Source organism: Corapipo altera, unplaced genomic scaffold (genome assembly GCF_003945725.1).
Source record: "Corapipo altera isolate COAL_440 unplaced genomic scaffold, ASM394572v1 114, whole genome shotgun sequence".
Lineage (NCBI taxonomy): Eukaryota > Metazoa > Chordata > Aves > Passeriformes > Pipridae > Corapipo > Corapipo altera.
The window spans coordinates 506,013-524,439 of record NW_020885009.1 but is presented as its reverse complement, the minus strand read 5'-3'; the positions used below and the strand labels follow the sequence as shown (position 1 = coordinate 524,439).

At 39.2% G+C, this 18,427-nt stretch overlaps 2 protein-coding genes across 10 annotated transcripts in view; both read left to right on the top strand.

Moving 5' to 3' along the window:
- The window catches only part of LOC113958849 (golgin subfamily B member 1-like), a 37,656-nt gene extending 30,776 nt beyond the window's left edge, over positions 1-6,880 (top strand). For 8 of the 9 annotated variants that reach the window (XM_027667430.1, XM_027667429.1, XM_027667426.1 and 5 more), the window contains 8 exons: positions 27-178; positions 850-1,009; positions 2,266-2,418; positions 2,948-3,115; positions 4,109-4,206; positions 4,534-4,668; positions 5,287-5,401; positions 6,206-6,880. In XM_027667430.1, coding sequence (XP_027523231.1) covers positions 27-178; positions 850-1,009; positions 2,266-2,418; positions 2,948-3,115; positions 4,109-4,206; positions 4,534-4,668; positions 5,287-5,401; positions 6,206-6,364 — 1,140 coding nt within the window. In that variant the 3' untranslated portion in view covers positions 6,365-6,880. Of the gene's footprint in view, positions 1-26; positions 179-849; positions 1,010-2,265; positions 2,419-2,947; positions 3,116-4,108; positions 4,207-4,533; positions 4,669-5,286; positions 5,402-6,205 lie in introns of those variants that run through there. The other variant, XM_027667432.1, reaches the window with a different exon arrangement.
- Positions 6,881-7,782: 902 nt separating this feature from the next.
- On the top strand, positions 7,783-17,852 carry LOC113958848 (actin-like). Its single transcript, XM_027667423.1, has 5 exons — positions 7,783-7,896; positions 11,289-11,369; positions 11,613-11,741; positions 14,498-14,594; positions 17,772-17,852. The coding sequence occupies exons 2-5, from the start codon at positions 11,316-11,318 to the stop codon at positions 17,780-17,782; spliced, it is 291 nt and encodes a 96-aa protein (XP_027523224.1). The 5' UTR covers positions 7,783-7,896; positions 11,289-11,315; the 3' UTR covers positions 17,783-17,852.
- Positions 17,853-18,427: the final 575 nt, after the last annotated feature.

The window sequence follows — 18,427 nt, the reverse complement described above, 5'->3', positions numbered from 1 at the left end:
TCACTAATGATGTTTATTAAATGTAGGCTAAGGAAGGAGCCAACCTTGCAGCTGTGGAAATAACAAAACTGAAGACCAAGGTTGATGATTTGGAGAAGGCACTGCATCAGACAAAAGCCTTCCAGGCAGAAACTGAGAGAGAGATCACATCATACCAGAATGAACTGGCTGGATTAAGGTATGAATTTTAAATTTAAATAGTGCATGTGGTTCTTGTTTAGAATTCATCACCGACTTCACAACCCAACATAAAACTGACACCCAGAACTAGCAGGAGGCAGGATAAGAATGTTTGTAATGTGTGACATCAACTTCCACGGGGTTGTCTTTGTGCACAGTTTTCCTTGTGTTTTTGTGTCTCTTGGTTTATGTGAAGTTTCAGAGTCTTATTTAAATGATTTCTGTTCTGTTGGTGGCTTGGGTATTTGGAACTACAGTAAAAGAGTATGCTTGGTGTGGAATAACAATAATTCTGTTTGAATTTGAGGCCATAGGCAGTATCCTGGTGCCTCACTTCATTTTACGGTCCATAGTGCAATTTCTAGATCTCTAATTATAAAGTCTTTGTAAGGTATTATTTATCTTACACTACAAGTTTTTAGGGGAGAGGATGTAGATCAAAAGGCCAGCCCCACATTTCTCTGTAAATGTGAGCAAATTATGAAATATTCAAACCTCATTTTAACTTGTAGACTTAACCAGTGAACAGCATAAATATATACATATATGCATATTACTCTTCCAAAGTTACCATTATTTATTACAGAAATAACAGTAAGTACAGCTTTATCCTTTTCATTGATTTGTATGTAGTGTATAATTCTTTAACATACAATATTTTATGTTCAGAATGGAAAAAACCCTCCTCCTCTCTGAGTCCCAGGCACTGAGAAATCAATGTCAGATCACAATTGCTGAGAAAGATCGACAGATTGCAGAGCTACAGAAGCTGCAACAAGACATGATTGTTATGAAATCAGTCCCTGCTGGCAGCAATTATCCAGTCAAGGTAAAGAAGTGGAATGCAGCAGGAATGTAGAATGGAATTTAGCAGTTTATTGTGTTGAATTTGCAGCCTCCAGAGAACTATGCGGCACGTGATAGCAATCTGGCAAGTGTTATCTTATGTTAGTTAAATCCAGAATATAACAGGAAGAAGTTAAAAAAAATTAAATGGATTTTTTTTTTTCAGATTTATTATGGCTGCAACCTATTTTTAGGGACATGCTTTTTAAGAGGATCAAGAGGTTGGTAGTTCATGCTGACAACAAATTTCACAATCTGTGTAGTTGGTGCAAAGAAATTTTAAAGATCTAATAAAATTCATTCTTCAGAGCCTAAATCAGTGTCTAATTCCTGCAGATTAGAGCAGGATCTAACTGGAGGGAGAAAGGGGAGATGTCCTAATGGAAGTGCTCTTGCCTTTCCCCTGAAGCAGCTGGAATTGGCTTCTGCCAGGAACAAAATCCTGGATTTAGAAAGGCAGCAGCTGACACCCAGTCTGGCAATTGCTGTCTGCTTTTTTAAACTGTCATTAAAGCTTCAAGGAAAGTGGTTTTTTAACTACTATTCTTATTTCCCTTTTCTGTGCCAAAGGAAGGAATTTTTAATTTCATTAGAACCAACATTTAGTTGGTCAGGTTTGAGTTTCATATGCTGTTCATTTTCTGTGATTAAAATCACAAGTAAGAGCTATTGAACAGTAATATCTGTGGGTTATGGAGTATGTGATAAAAATCTTTATTTCAGGATTATGTGGGTAAAAAGATTCCATAAAGCATTAGAGTTAAAGGAGGCCAAAGCTGTAAACTGATGATAAGATCAGGTGTGTTTTTCTTTTCAAAATGGACTCTTTCAGCTTAAAATCCATATTTCCAAACAACTGTTCTGCAGGTCATGAATACAAGACATTCTTAGCTTGAAAATAATTTTTGAATAATAATAATTTTTGAAAGGTGTTCTATATTAATATGTTTCTATTTTACCACCTTTCTTTGTTCCTCACACTACTTGCAAATTAAAAATTAAGTCAGGTTGCCTTTTCATTGTAGTTTTTTATTGTTTCTTAATGCAAATATTTAGGTTGAAAACACTATATATTAAAAAGACCCCATCTTCTACTTAAAGTGTCTTGCAAATGTGGTATTACATTGTGAGAAGGGTATTATATTGTGCAAAGGAAATTCTGTGTATTTAGTGTTGGAGTTGTGTATTATTTAGAGAACTCCTGTACCGTTTACCCTGAATATCCGAATATTTTTTAAGGCTTTAGAAACTGCCTCCCTTGCTGGAAGTGGAGATGCAGCAGAGGAAATCAAATGTGTCTTGGCTGAGAAGAATCAGCTGCAGAATGAGCTGCAGCGCTGCCTCCAGGAGATCCACCAGAAGGACCTGCATTTCCAGCAGATTAATTCCAAGGTAATTTAGAACAACAGCTCTGATCCTCAATAGCTCATGCAGTCTGGGCTGGGATCACACAGAAATATTGATAAATTGGTGGTGTCTTGCATGACTGACAGTTAATTTTACTTTAAAACTCAGATTCTTCCAAACAACCCAGTTGGGTCAGACTAGAAATTGCAAATTAAATGTCAGTATTATCTTCTGTCAAGCTCTTCTGACTTATTTGACAGAGAGGTTTATTTGACTCTGCATTCTAAAGCTGTTGATGAGGCATTGTTAAACTTCTACTCAAAATATTTTTCATTATAGACAGAAACAGGCTGGAACAAGATTCTTCCTTCTGGTTTGGGTATTTTGATGACAGGGGAAATCAATGCTCATGTTTCTTTATTTGGTCTCATAAAACAACTAGTTAAACCTCAGCGAAACTGTGACCTTGCCAAAAAGTTTGTGCAATTTTGAAACAGCAGGTCTCAAATCTGTAGGAATTTCCTGGAGGAGCTAATTCCTAATTTTTAGTTCTTTAAATGTGAATTCCTTGCAGGTTGTGCAGTCAGCAGAGGAGAATGCTGTCTTGTCTGCCCAGCTGAAGACTCTGTCTCAGACTCTGAGGGATAACCAGCTTCATTACACTGATCTGCAAAATCGATATTTAAGGCTGGAGAGGGAATATCAGTCAATGCAAGTGGCATCTTTCCAAGGCTCAGTTCAGGTAAACAAATTTATGGAAATACTTTTAGGGTTTTTTCTTCTGTGCTTACATATTTCATGCCAAAAATTCACTTTTTGTTGTACCGATCCAGTCCTTTTGCTAGCCCTTTATGTGTGCTGAACATAACTGTCTTTATTGTTGTAAAGCTGGTTTAATTTGACTTTTCATTTAAAGAAACTGTTTATACATGATTTTTCTTTTGTTTTGGAATATTTTTTCAGTTGATCCACAACTGGCAGAGGTAATTGAATGATGAATTATCAATGGATCAGGAAATTTAGTGATAATTTCACATCATTCATGAATAGTTTTGCAAGGTGTTTGAGTAATATTTTCAGAAGTGAGATTTATAACACCACTTCAGCATTTTGGTACCGTTTGCCAACCCCTCATACACATAGGTTAATAATAACAATAAGGTTATTATTTGAGGGCTGGAACTAGATGATTTAAGGTCCCCTCCAAGCCCATGCTTTATGATTCTATCATTATTCCTTTGTGAGATTTTAATTTTTAAAAAGCTTTCCTGTACTGCCTTGGCTATTCATTAACAATCAGTTAATATAATGCCCTAAAATAACATATGTGGATACTTATAGTAAACAACCCTCACTCTTCCATAAATGGGAATAAACCCAAACAAGGAGAACTATAAATTAAAAATAAATGAATAGCTGCAATATTTTGAAGCTGTACTCAGTGCTGCATTGTTATGTGGATATAGATGCATTTCTTTCCCCTCAGAATTATTCAGAGATTGCTGCGGTAACAGGTGTACCTGTATCCTTCAGGTCCCACAGCATTCCTCAACTTTCTGTTAGAAAACAGGCCTGGAAAATTTCAGCTCTGGAAATCAAAAAATTAAATGGCATCAAAGAATTATTTGTTCCACTGTTTTGTGGTGCTTATGGCTTCTTTAATTGAAATAAAGACTTTTAGCAAGTAGAAAAATGGTGACTGGCTTTTTTTCCCCCCTCCCTTAATATTTCCTAGGATGAAACTAGAGGAGAAGTTCCCCCTGGAGCGCCACGGGAAAGATCTGGGATTATTGTTGAGATAGACAATATGGAGCTAAATGAGCTCAGGAAAAGGTCAGGACTCAGAGCATGTATTAGCAATATTGTTTTCCTGACAGCTGTGTTGTGAGTGTGAAAGTAATGCTTTTGTATCCCTCTAGGCATTTGTGTGGAGAAGGGAAAGAAGTGGATTTACAGTGGATTAAATAAAGCATAAGTCATATCCTTGAATTGTTACCATCTGTGGTTTGGTTTTGTACCTTACTTCATTTCAATATAAAGCTAAAGCATCTTATTATAATTAAGTCTGTCAGAAAAAGGAAGATTTCTTAATAAAAAAAGAGCAAAAAAGTAATTCTTTAAGTACATAAAATACTGATTTCAGGTTACGTTTTGTCCTAGGCTTGCAGAGACTGAGCAGCAGTATGAGTCCCTGCAGCAGGCTCTCTCCCAGCTGACAGAAACACTGGCAGAGGAGAAGAGCAGGAGAGAAGCTGCAGAAGAGGCTCTTGGGCTCTCTGAAGAGACAAGTAACAGGTAAAATACCGTGTCACATTATTTGTTTGCTTTTTATTTTTAGTGAGAGGCTAGTGATAGGTTTTCCTGTGGGTGTTAGATTTGTGAGCAAATAATAGAACAAACAGATAATAGAACCTCCTTTTGAGTCCACAATGCCCAAAGCAATGGAAATCTACGTATAACTGTGTAAAAAAAGCTAAGTTTAACCCTGGATGAAGAAAGTGTTACAAGCTTTGGATTTTTTTTCTTTATTTAATTTCATCTGTTGGGCTCAGTGGTATTTCTTTTTTTCCAAGTTAGAAAAAAAAATCACATATACAGCTTTAGCAGAGCCACTGGTTAGATTTAAAATATCGTTATCCATCTGCCTACATAAAGTATCCCTCACAACCATCATCTGATAATCACTATTCAGTCAGGTAGTAATTTTGGTGTTTATTCTGAATAAATGAAACATCTTAAGTGTAGATTGTAAATAGAGACTGAAAAAGACCTGGCAATATAAAGTGAGTCTGACTGCTCTGTGTGGAGACCTTCCCTTAGTAATGTAAGAATGCAAAATAATGTTTTTGTGTGAATTCAGTACTTAAGAGGAGATAATTCAGTACTCCATGTCTCTCTGTAATTTTTCTCTAGATTTGAAGTGAGCAGTTACAGATCTGTACCCACTGAATACACTGTCCAGATGGAAACTGAGGAGGAGAGAGAAGCCTTAATAATCAATCCCAGTGAACATGTTGTTGTGAGAAAGGTAAGGAGATGAAAGCTTTCAAAAACCCTGAAGTACCAGCTACTTAAAAAGGGTGTGCATGTTGTATCCTGCTGGTTGCATACTAGATTGAAATGGCACAGCTCATGATCCCCCTCATGCTACTGCTTTCTTTTTTCTGTCTTCCCTTTCCTATATCTTATTTTCAACTGTCATTCATTCTTGGAGTGCAATTTCCCTCCTGAGTGACTGGAAATCACTGATTTTTTGTTGTCCCCTTTATGTGTAAGCAGTGGCACAAGGCAGCTTACTTGTCTGATGTGCCTTGGCTCTGAAAAGCTGACTGAAGTACTCTGTGTGTTTGGTATCAAGGGGCTGGGCAGGCCATCATTCAAAGCAGCAAACTACTTCTGAAACTCCATTTCACTGAAAAAACATCTTTAATTTCTTTCTCTTTGGGCTGTGAGTCAAATACAAGCAGCTGTGTAAACTGCATCATAAGACATATTGCCTGTGTCAAAATTAAAATAGTAGCAATCATATTTGTACTACACACGTCCATTAAATAAAATGTGCATTGCATTTAATTATGTGCATACACAAAATGCAGTATGCATCTCTAGTATGTCTGTGTAACTGCATAATACACAAATATCTGATATTCATTCCTCTCCCCTTTTAATAATGCTGGTTTTTTGAACTTTATATTATTTATGTTTTTATAGCCTGTGGTGTGGCATCAATTGCTATGTCACAGGTTTACAGTGCCTCAGAAATCCAAGCTGCAGTGGAGCTTCTTGTTCGTATTCATGATTACTGATATGGAATTTTTTGTTTCCTACCCAGATGAAAGGAGGAGCCCTTTCCCTCCGGAGGTGGCTCCGAGGGCGAAGCCTTTACTGTTCCAAACTGCTGACTTCCCGAGCAAAATCTCGCTATTTATTCCTCGCTTACCTGGTCACTCTCCACCTTGTTGTTTTCCTGTGCCTCACTGGTGTCCTCTGAATACTGCATTTCCTGGGTGGATTATTTTGGTGTGCCAATTTAGGATAATAGACTCCTCACATGCTGCTGTTACACTATGCACTGGACACAGTTGTAAATATTCCTGTGACACTACATGAATCTTTAGCTTCTCCAATGAAATTTGTCTTTATCACACTTTGCTCCAAAGTTGACTTGAATGGCTCTTTCACAGTGGAATATTATATTTGCTAAGGAGAAAATATTCCCCCCTGCCCTCTAAAGAAACTGCTGCATACAAGTTATTTAATATTGTTTGTGAGTACATAATGATTGGTTACTACTGAATGGGTTGTAAATGATATCTTTTCTATACAAATTTTATTTTAAGAGTCAAACTATAAATTTCAAAGGAATATCAAGCTATTACTGTATATTGGCTTCTTGATTATCACAAGAAGTTTTATAGAGTGCAATAAAGGAAGAACTACTGAATTTTTGATTTTCTTTCATTGCTTGGAGGGTTTTTTGGCTGAAAATAAAAGAATTAAGAAGGTTGTTCTTTGCCATTCAGTTTGTGCCCAGTTCTGTGTGTGGTAATGAGGTAAGCTGATGATTAAAGATTCAGTAAAGATTAAGAATTGAGATGACATAGAGAAATGTCTTCAACTTCTTATATTCTCTTCTTTGTGATTTTTTTCCCTGTAACTTGTGGGGAGTTTGGTAATTTTTTAATTGACTTGCATTTCTTGTCTTGGTGGGGTTTAGTCACTGCCTGTCTTTGTGCAAAATGTTCCTCAGCTGCAGAACACATGAAATTCAAGCTTATAAAGGCACAACATTACATATTTTACATGTTTGAGCTTCAAGGTACAAGTCAGTAAAGGGTAAGTTTTCAACTGAGAATCTTGTGGGGAAAAGAAAAACCACTGTAGGTAAATCCTGTAAACTTTCTTCTTTTGATGGTCTTTAATATTTCTTAGTCTAGTAAAGGTCTGATTTTTTTAATATAAATCCAATCTATTCCAATATAATTGATGATTTTTTTTTTTGTATAACAGTAATTACTCATCTCCTTTGAATGGCTGATTCAGTCCCTGTTTTCAGCCCTCGTGTCAAGTACTGGGATAACATGAGGACTGTACATGCTGACTTATCCCTTTCCAGCCTGAAGATGGGTGTTAGCAGAAGGATACTGAACTATTGTTAGCTAATTATGTTAATTATGTTACAGTGAAGCAGAATGCTTTTCAATGGCAACACTGGACCTACAGTCCTTCCAGTTTTACCTTGTGTGAGGGATTTTTGTCTTGAGGGGAGAAAACAACCCTCTGTCCTGAGGCAGAGCAAGTTAGTGAGTGGGAAAGGATCCAGAGGTGTTGGAAATTCTGTCCTAATTCATCCAGGCCTTTTTGCTGTCGCTGACAAGCACAAACTGAAAAAAAAAGTTTCTGCAAGTGGCTTGACATGTGTAGATATTCTGTGAACTCCATTCCAGAGGCTGATATAATATGTTGGGAAGTGAGACCATGTCATTTATGAAGCAGCTTCTACAAATCATCACCATTTCCTGGGTGAGTATTGCCCTGAGAGTGTTTTCATGTTACATTTCATGATTTAAATGCTTTGCTTTGCTTAGTCTGAGATCTTTGAGGGATTACATACTGGTTCCTGGACTTGGATGCCTTTTACCTGAGGCTTTGAAGGCATTCCAGAGGGTCTGCTGGTGTAGGGTAATACAGAACTTAGTGAAACGAAATGAGGAAGAACAGTAGTGTTTTCTCTCTGAACATCAGAAAACAAAAAGGAGGTTCTCTGTTAATTGTATTTAATTTTGCAGTTGGGAATTAGACAAGTAAAAACAAACTAAAAATTAAAATCAAGCAAATTTAGGAACTGCTTTAAAATTCTCTACTCTTAAATTCCAGTGTCTCGTGATGTAATTTCTGATGTATTTAAGGGCTGAGTTTCCTTCTAGTTTACATTGTTGGAATCAGAATCTGCAGGCAGTTCTGTAATGTTGGATACTGGTAAATAGTTGGTTTATTGCACTCTTAAGCCTTTTCCTGAGGGTTTTAGAAGAAAATAACAATTCACAGCAACATTCACTCATGTTCAAAGATACCAGCTACCAGAACTAATGGTTAAACATTCCTTTATTAAAGCTGTTTGCAAATGCATGTGATAAAATCCCATTTTTGCACTGTTAGGGACAAGAACTTTGCTGGATGAGTGCTGTTTTTCATTCCTTTCCCATTTCTGAAGTACCCTTCCTTACTGAGTGAAGTTGCCAAAAAGGAAAAATAAAGTCCTCCCCTCTTCTCAAATGCTTAAAGAAGCAATTGTCCAATCCTAAAAATAACCACTGCATCCAAAATACATCTTGGTGAACTCCAGGCCCTCTCTTGGTGGGAATTTTGCCATGAATTTCAGGGAGATCAGCACTTTGATGTGATGGCCAACTCCTGAAGTTGAGATGTTCCTGGGTGGTTGTGCCAGCTGCCTCTTGTTCTTTTTCCCAGAATAACCACTTCCATGAGGTATTTACCATTTACAAACATGAAGTAGGGCCTAGAGTGAGCACTCCACATTACAGAGTGGCTATCACTGCAAACACACAGCAAATGCTTCCCTGAAACTTTTGCTGGGGGTTATTTTTAGTTGTTCATTTGAGATTGATGGTGACCCTCTGAGAAAAAGGCAAATTTCAACAAGCCATGAGGGAACAACTGCGATCTTTGAAGTAATGAAAGTTTGGTGATTCTTATGTACCATGAACTACTAACATTAGAGCTGGTATGTGCATACCAGCACAAATGAACTTTCTAAAAGATAATTCAACCTTGAAAGAGATGGGGTTTATGATGAAGCCCAAGTGGAGCTGACTGTGTGTCCTCTTGCAGAGCTTGTCCATGGTCATGAGGCCAATTAACAGAATATCACAGGATCCTTGGGGGTGCAGCAGATTTCCCCTTTGAAAATAAAGGACTGATTAGTTTGCTTTGGTAAAACCCATTCAAGTGGAAATTTGTGTGGATACTTCACATGCTTTGTTACATCAGAGCTTTAGCACTGACTTTGCTGTTTAGGTTTATTCTTTCCCAACATTACTCCTCCTACAGGAGTTTGCTCTCTAAATGATGGGGTGTTCCTTCTGTCCTGTTCCATCCCATCTGAGGAGTGTGTCCCTCCCTCCAAATTGGTGCTTTGCAGCCAAAATTATGAGGCACTGTGTGTGATGGTGATGAAACCACTGCCCTTGTATGTGACAGTGGTGCTGGGCTTTGCAAAGTTGGGTTTGCAGGAGATGATGCCCCAAGAGCTTTATTTCCATGCATCATTGAACATCCTGGACATCAGGTCAGTTGGTACCAAAATGAAAGTTCTGTTTGGTTTGGATGGTTGTGTTTTGGGGGAAAAAAAACAAACCAACTTGTTCAATTAATTAGTACTTGCTGAATCAGTGCAAATTAAAAACATTGGCAGAGCATTGCTAACATGAGAAACCAAATGAATAATAGTGATAAGTTCCCTTTTTGTTCCATTAAGCAACAGTATGGCTCAATAAAATTCCAAAGAGGATCTCCAGCACATCACTTTATAAACTCAAATAAGACTGGAAAGGATAACTGTGGCTTTTCTTGACCTTGAAAAGGGTCTTTCTGCTTAATCAGATTTCTAAAAGTTCCTTTGCAAATACAAGATGCAGATTTTTGTTTGTTTTGTTCATATCTGAGCCAGATTTTAATTTTCTGGACTGTCAAAACCCTTCCCTGAAGTTCTGTGTCATGAAAAATATTTTACCTCATATGTTGTTATATTATTTGGGGCAATTGTGATACACTTCCTAATGCAAAAGTGATAAACTTAGTAAAACTATTATTTAATAAGTGAGGGTTTTTTAAAAGAAAATCTGTCTTATATATAAGTGTCTCAGTTTAATGAGACTGAAGAGTTTTGCTAAGGAGGATGAGTTATGAGGAAGACCAAGCTCCTCCCTCTAAGAAACTGTAAATCCAAAATTAAGAGGCTCCAATGGAAGAAGTATGGAGAAAAAAAAATTAACAGCCCTTTATTAAAGGCTATATGTGTATTGGCAGAACAACAAAAGAACACAAAAACAACTAAACAATAATCCTGTACCCAAAAGTCCCCTCCAATTTTGGCGCAATTCTCAGCACGGCCAGCAGGGGGCGCTGTTGGGCTCTGGCAGTCGTCGCGTGAGGTCCCGGGTGCGGGAGAGGCCGAAAATGGAGATTTCCCCCCAAAACTAAGAAGGGGAAGGGGAAAAGGGGGGAAAAAAGGGTTCTTCCCGCGAACTCACGCTGTCAGCGGCTGGCTGTGGCCAGAACTCCCCCAAAGGTTCCTTTGCAGAAGGGTCAAGCCTCTCCGATGAAATCTGAGCAAGTCTGGGCTGGGGGCAGAACAGGGCGCAGGAGAACGGAGGCGAACCGGGGCCAGAAGCAGACAGATGACCCGGCCAAAACCAAAGCGAGCTCAGAGTCCTTCCACACACATCCACTCCCTGAGTCAGGGTAAAAGTGAAATGCCTGCTGTTTCCCGAGGAGAGGAAAAAGAACCTCATTACCTCCCCCCCTCAAGTCTTCTGCGAGCTATCAGCCTGGAATGTGGGCCTGCTAGCTAGTTCTTTTGTGTGTGTCAATCACCCTAGGCAAACACTCTACTTCTCCCTCGTTCAACATCTTTCTTTTACAGCGATGCAGGGGAAAGAAAAAAAATTCCCCCTTTTTTTTTTTAGAACAAATAAACCTATGGCAATAAGTTAATACTTTTCCCCCTCCAAAATGTACATTTTTAGAAATATATTTCTCTTCCAACAACGGGAAATCTCACTGTTTCAAGGCATTAATGGAACTGCTTAGACAGAAAGAACAACCAAATAAGTAAATCTAGAGAGATTATACCTTTTCCACCTATAATTCCTTCCCTTTATTCCTTTGTGCAGTGACAAAGGACCCACCTCTGATGGAGAATGATGAGTTTGCTAGTGCCCACCTTGGCTGGACTCCTGTGTGGGCAGGACCAAGTATGTGATACTTCTTTCATTTTTGAACCTGCCTTGCTCTTCCTGGTTGATTTGTAGAAGGAATGATTCCAGAGTAGGTGGTTTCCCATGAATTCACATTTTAGTTCCTTACATGTTTTGGGAGTACATTGTGTGAGGGCTGTAACAGGTACAGTATTTCACATGAAGCTTTAACTTAAAAATGTTATTCTATCTCTGATGTGCCTGATATATTGCACTAATATTGGAATAAATCCTTTGCAGGATGTTATGGTTGGAGTGGATCAAAAAGACAGCAATGTAGAGGCTGAAGCACCAAGTAAAAGAGGGATCCTGAGCCTGAAATACCCCATTGAACACGGAGTTATCAGTAACTGGAGTGACATGGGAAAGGTGGGTGTTTATTTTTAATGTAATTTTGTTGAGGCACAGCTTCCTTGGTGTGTGGCCAGAGCAGTGACCTCTTTGGGAAGTGCAGGAGAAACTGGAGAGGCATGGGAATTCCAAAGGACACTCTCACTTTGTTAAATATCTCAGATATTCCATATGGCCTTGTCTCTTGGGGAAGTGTCTGAGTGTGTATGTGGAAATATTGTTCCTCCTCTTTAGAGACAGGATTGCTATTTGGTCCCTTGTCTGCAGGTGAAATGGCCTGGGGAGAAAATTCCACAGGGATATTCTCCTGGTAATGTTTTCCTACGGAAAATACCACAGAAAGGATGACAAGGGGCTGGGGTTGTTCTGTACTCACACTTTCCAGGATGAGGTGTGTGCAGTTATAATCTCTGTATCTAAAGTCAGTTCTTGGGTCGTATTCATGAACCCAAACTGGTGAGTGCAGAGTGTTCCAGAGAACAAACCAAAGTCGATACAGGAGCAATGGGACTTCCTCAGTTCGTATCTGGAAATAAATTGCCCTCCTACTCCACTAGGTGGAAGCACAATATTTGGATTTCAGTCTTGCACTGTTTGCTGTGAGGACACCTTTCTGTCTACCTCGTACATCCCATTATGTTTTGCTCCCTGATAATTTTCCTGCTGTCTGCATTCAGCAAGAAATTATATTTTGCTGAAGAAAAAAATAAAAATTGGAGGTCACTATTTTTGTTCCCGCATCTGGAAATTGTCCTGTGCACAACAACATACTGCTGTGTGTTCCTTCTCTGGGTAATGCTGGATGCAAGAACAGACTATCTAAAATGTAATTAGGAAAAGGAATTGGAGAAGGTTAAAAAGGTGACATGTGCTTTCCTGTAGTGTGAACTCATCGGTGGATAGATTGGTTTTAAGGTGTAATGTGAAGGAGGCTTCAGGCCGTGCTGTAATTCAGATAATGGTCAGGTACTATATGGGCCCTTGTAGCTTTAGCTTTTCTTTGTCACTTAAATCACTTGTGGAAGTGGGTCTCCAAGCTTCCCTTCTTCTGGTAGGGAAGAGACAAGAAACAGAGCTGATGACTGTTATGATTATCGCAAATAAGGAAAAAAGTGTATATTTGGTTATATACAGGCGTTTGTGATTCAGTTATGTATCTCAAGTCCCCCTGAAGTTCTGTAACAAACACAAAGACTCCTGTGGCTGAGAGAATTTCTGAAATAAAATTCCTAGAGTTTTGATGCCAAGGGAATATCTTTTGTATGTGCATATATATATATATATATATATATATATTTCCCCCAAAATTTTCCAAACCAGTTGCATGATTTTGATCCAAGCCACAGATTTATTTCTAATGCTTGGAAATCATACTCCTAAAAGCATCTTGATGCAGAAGAGACAAGGGAATTACTGGGTAATGTGCCAAAAATGGGACAAAGGCACAATAGTGCAGTGCCCAACCATCCACAGGGTGCAGAAAGAGGGGGATCACCAAAGAAGGAGGCTGAGTGTGAGTGGAAAGTGGGAGCAGGGATGCTGCAGGATGTGGGAGCGGAGCGGGGAGCACATTCCTCTTCTCCCGTGCTTCAATTCACAATATTCAAATTGGGCCTGCTCTGTTTTCCGCTGGATAATAATACAGGGCATTGTCCATCCCTGTTAATTTGTTCCCAGGAACTGACCTGACAACATGTGGGAGGGATGGAGCTTTTCTGGCTCTGGTGACAACATAAATGTTTAATATAAGTGTTGGGGTAATCTGGGATAGTTCTTCCTCAGTAATTTGTCTTTGCTCCTCACATTTGAGTCTCATGGCCTTTAAAATCAACACTGAATTATTTTGGTTCTTGGGGGATATCGTTATCCCTCAACATTGTGGTTACAGGGCTGTGCAGTGCCTGGATTTGAGGGAAAACCTGGAAACTGCCCAAGATTTAGACAGGGTCCTGCTTTGTATGAGTCCAGGTTTGTTCCTCACTGCTGAAATCACCAGCACTTTGTAAATTATGTAAGCACCTTCTCTTCCCTTATGTGTTCCCTGTCTGAAATTATATCTGACTGATATATATTTTTAAACTTTTACATAATTACTTTCTGGTTTATTCAACTTCTCCCTGCATTTCTATTCTAAACCTTCAAATGGAAGATGGCCTGGCATCCCAAACCCCACTTCTGGAAACATCTGATTATTCATTTTTTTTAGGGGATTGATATGGAACTGAAATTTCTTTTTAGGACTGATTTTTTTTTTTCCCCCTAATGAGTAATTCCAGCTCTGGACAGCTGTTAACTTTGTAGGTGCTTCACAAAAGAGGATCTTTCTTCCATTTAAGTTCATTTTGGAGCGTAATAATACTTGTTTCTGAGATATTCTTCAAATAAACTTACCCATAAAACTATCCTGATGTTTTGTGCTCAAAAATAAGCTCCTTGGGTCAGGCAAAGCTGAGGTAAACAAAAGAATAAAACTGCAGCACAGTGGTTTCAGTTCTAAAATAGAGGTGAATTTGGCAGATTTGCACTTGCATGCTTTCTGTCTATTTTAATATCTGTAAAAATACTAATAAAATAAAATATATAAATAACAATTTTTATTGTATGATAATACCACTTGTATTTTAAATATAATATTATTTCATATAATTTAATACATTACTAAAAAGATATTAAAAATCCATTACTCAGGCTGTATTTGAAGAGCTTTCTTTGTAGTTCTGTGGGCAGAGGAAACCATTTTGAGACACTTTTCTAAAACATTTTTTCACTTCTAGATTTTGACATCATTCTTCCTACAGCAAACTCTGGTTTTGCTGGAGGAACATCCCACCCTTTTGAATCTGAAGGCCAACCATGGAAAAAATTACTCAGGTAATTGTCTGAAACCTGTGCCATGGATCATTCCTGCATGGAAGCAGCTAAAAAATATAAATAGTCCCGGGTGTTCAATATTGTTCTTAATTTGGGAGCTAATCCCTTATGGTTAGTGTGGCAAGATGGGTAAGCCATGATCAGAGAGCAAGAGTTGCTGCTGCTCTTGCATTATCAAGGTCCTGAAACATTTTAGACTTGCAAATATGTCACTGCCATGCACAGGTATCCTTTTAAAAGCTTGGAGTGATTTTTTGTGTGTGTGTGTGTTCACAAGACTGTGCTCAGTTCTGGATGTAGGAAAGCTGAAGCCAAGAGGCTTCTGATGCTGAGTTTTGGTGTGTATCTAGATAATGATAACACAGGATTATGTGATATTTTTTTTTGGTTGGAGTTGATGAGTCATTGATGTATTTAAAAGTGAGGTTTGAAAGTGCTGGTTGTGAACCAGCTGAATCTTCAGTGTGAGTTTTGGATCAGTGGCACATTTCAGGTGCCCACCTCTGGCTACCAAGAGTGTTCAACTTGTAGCGCAACTCCTCAGCTCCTGCTTTCTACCCTTGACACTGTCCCTTCATCAGCACTTCTGCATCAGACAAAATACTACTTGTCATACCAGAATTGTGAGTTTTGAAAGATTAGAATGAAGCACATGACTTTGTTGAACTTCCAAATGGAGCACCTCTTCAGGGGTCAGGGGAAAAGTGTTCCAAAAGTGGAATGTTTGTGTTGTCTTGGGAAAGTGAGTTGTCTTAGCAAATGATGCTTTGCTAAGTGTTCCTGCCTGTGACATACCTAGTCTGATTTAGCCAACTTTAATCAGAACAAAAAGCAGACCTCTGAAGTTTTATATATTTTGGAGCAACTTTATGGCCAAAAGTCCATGTTACAAGTTTAACCAGTGATAGAAAGAGAAGTAAATGTGATTTAAATACAGATATAGGTATAGAATCACCTGGGGAAATGGGATGTGACTCTGCACTTCCCTTTGTTCCAACTTTTGGCATATATTTAATTGGAAGATTATGCATCAATTTAGCAACAGTGTAAATAAATTAATTAAGTAGTGAGTTTGACAGAATGAATTACTGGGAGAGAATACAACTGGGAGATAGCAACCTACAACAGACCATAAGAACAGTGTACTTTTTAACAACCAGGAGATGTGGCTCATACAACAGACGTGTCCAGGACTGCTCCTCTGTCATTATACTGTAATGATAAATCTTGCTTTCAAGATTGTTTAAAGGCTTCTTGTTTATTGCTGATTGCATTAAATTCATCACCATAATTATGAAATATTGTTAATTCATGTAACCTTTAATTGAAAGCATAGTTTCCATTAAATGTTGGCTTCATTGGCAAAAATATTAGCTTCTGAAATCCAAAATTTGAGTTAACCCCCTCACATCAGAAGCTCTGATGGTGATGGTTGAGTCCCCATCCCTGTAGGGATTTAAAAGCCATTAGATATGGCACTTGAGGACATGGTTTAGTGGTGGCCTTGGCAGTGTTGAGTTTACAGTTGGACTCAATGATCTTAGAGGAATGGCTTATTATTCCTTGAGATGGGAATAGACAGATTATTCCTCATGGCTTCTTCCAGCTGTGTCTTCTGTGCATTTTTTATGTGTGTGTAGATATATAGATATAAAACTGTCATGGTTTGAGATAGCCCCAAAATCCAATTCTCTAGCTCCATCCCCCCTCCCACATCTCAACCGAATGTGAGATGGGTTTTTCCAGACAAAACACAACCAGACTCAGAATGGGGAAAGGGAATATATTACAATGACTGTACAAATAAATACTATAGCACATTATACACACGATCACAACTATCTCTACCATGACATATAGTATTTACAATGGATCAGATCTCTTCTCCCCTCCAAATAAAAGTCCAGGAGGGAAAGAAAGACAGATCCCTTCCAGTCTCTCAGGGCAGCAGCTTCTTCAGAGTAGCAGAAGCAGTCTGTCTCTCTCTCTCATGCATGCAGCTGTTGCTGGATCTCTGCCAGCACTCAGGAGGGAGGTATCCAAGCTCCCTCGGCCCCGTCGCCAACCAACCGAGGGGTCTTCCGTGGGCTTCGTAACCCCAGACAAGGCCGTTCCACCACGTCATATCACGAGACGCAGGGGGTCTTCGTGACGGTCTGGTATCTCCAGGAGATTCAAGCTCCTTGCAGGGCCTCTGTGCCCTGTCTCAGGCTGCGAGCTTCTTTGTAGCTTGCAGCAAGGGAGGGCCCCCAAGGCCAACCTCCCACATCGTCCTGGCTTAGCTCTCAGGACGACCTGAGCTTCTCAGCTCTTCTCTGCAGTGCATGTTGCACTTCAAGGCTCTTTCAAGTAATAGTCCATCATCCTCCTCCTCTCCAGGAGGTCTCAAAGGAGGTTTGGGGGGTCTGGTATCAGTTCTTACCCCCAGAACTCCGTAGCTCTGCTGCTAGCTTCTGCTGCTTCTCTGGTTCAGGTCTTATCAGTTGGCTTTTAGCCATAACCTCTGGACGCTGCCGCCACTTCTGCTCTGTCTCTGCTCACTCACGATGGAAACATCTCCCAGCTCACAGCTACAGACACATAGTCCAGCGTCACACTGTTCCAAGTCTCTGTAGCCCCCAATTGGGGCTGGGGGGCCCCAGAGGCCCCGAGGGGCTCCGGGCCCCTTTCCTCGTGGCTCCTACAACATGGCTACTTTCTACTACTACCAAACTACAACTCCTCTCTTCCAGTCTGGTTGTGGTATGTTTACATTTCTGCAGGAGCGCTCACTGGACAGAACTTCAAAACTTCCAGGGGTTTCCACCCCTTGGGGGTTACCACTTTTCTTAGCCTCTGGGGGGAAAACAAGGTTCAAACCACTACAAAAACTAGATTTCTCCACTGTGCAGTCCTGCCATCAGTGTAAGAAAATTATCCCAGGGGTATCATCTTCAATTAATGTTGTCAGCAAAAATCTGACCTGGGTTAATAGAAAGATATCCACTGGCTTTGGTGATTTTCTTTTTAAATGAAATCCCAAAGAAAATATAACATGCTGTTCACAGAAGAGCTGTGGTTCAGGAGGGGACTCAGGAGTAGTAACTGTCAGTATTAATTTTAAAAGAAATAAAATTTACCATCTCTTCAGATCCTGTTAAGTGTAGATCTGAAAGTTTTTTCCACTCTTCATTCCAGATTCTGTTTAAAACATTCAGTGTGCCAGCCATGTGTGGAGCAATTCAGGCAGTGCTGTCTCTGCCTTGGGACCAATGACTGATGAGTCTTCCTGGGGGTTGGATTTTCCACCTGTCCTTCTCTTGAAGTCTTAAGTCTTCATATAGTTTGAAAAAAAACTTAAAATACCACAGGCCTTTGTAGCTTGATGCCGTGATATAATTTTGTATACAAAGATGGGCAGCTTACAGGAATTATGACTGTCATAAATACTTGTTTTATGTTTAAAATTCAATTATTTGTGTATCAGAAATGCCTTATTCATTTTGAGTGGAAAACATGTGCTTCATTTCCTACCCAAGAATAACATGGCTTTACACAGGTATCGTTATATTTTCCTAGTGGTGTGTTTTACTTTAATGAGAGATTCACATTTTTATTAAGAAATAGGGGGGTTTTTTTACAGTTTGAACATGACTTCACGTCTGTAAAGTGCTGGAGCTTGTCTTAAAAATGGGTTTGGGAAAATCTGTGTCCTGACCGTCACACTGTGTGTTGATTAAAAACTTCTTGGCTGCCTGCAGCAGAACAGGAGATGGTGAGAGACATCAAGGAAAAGTTTTGTTGTGTGGCATTGGATTTTGAAAATGAAACAGCAACTGCTGCTTCTTCCTCCT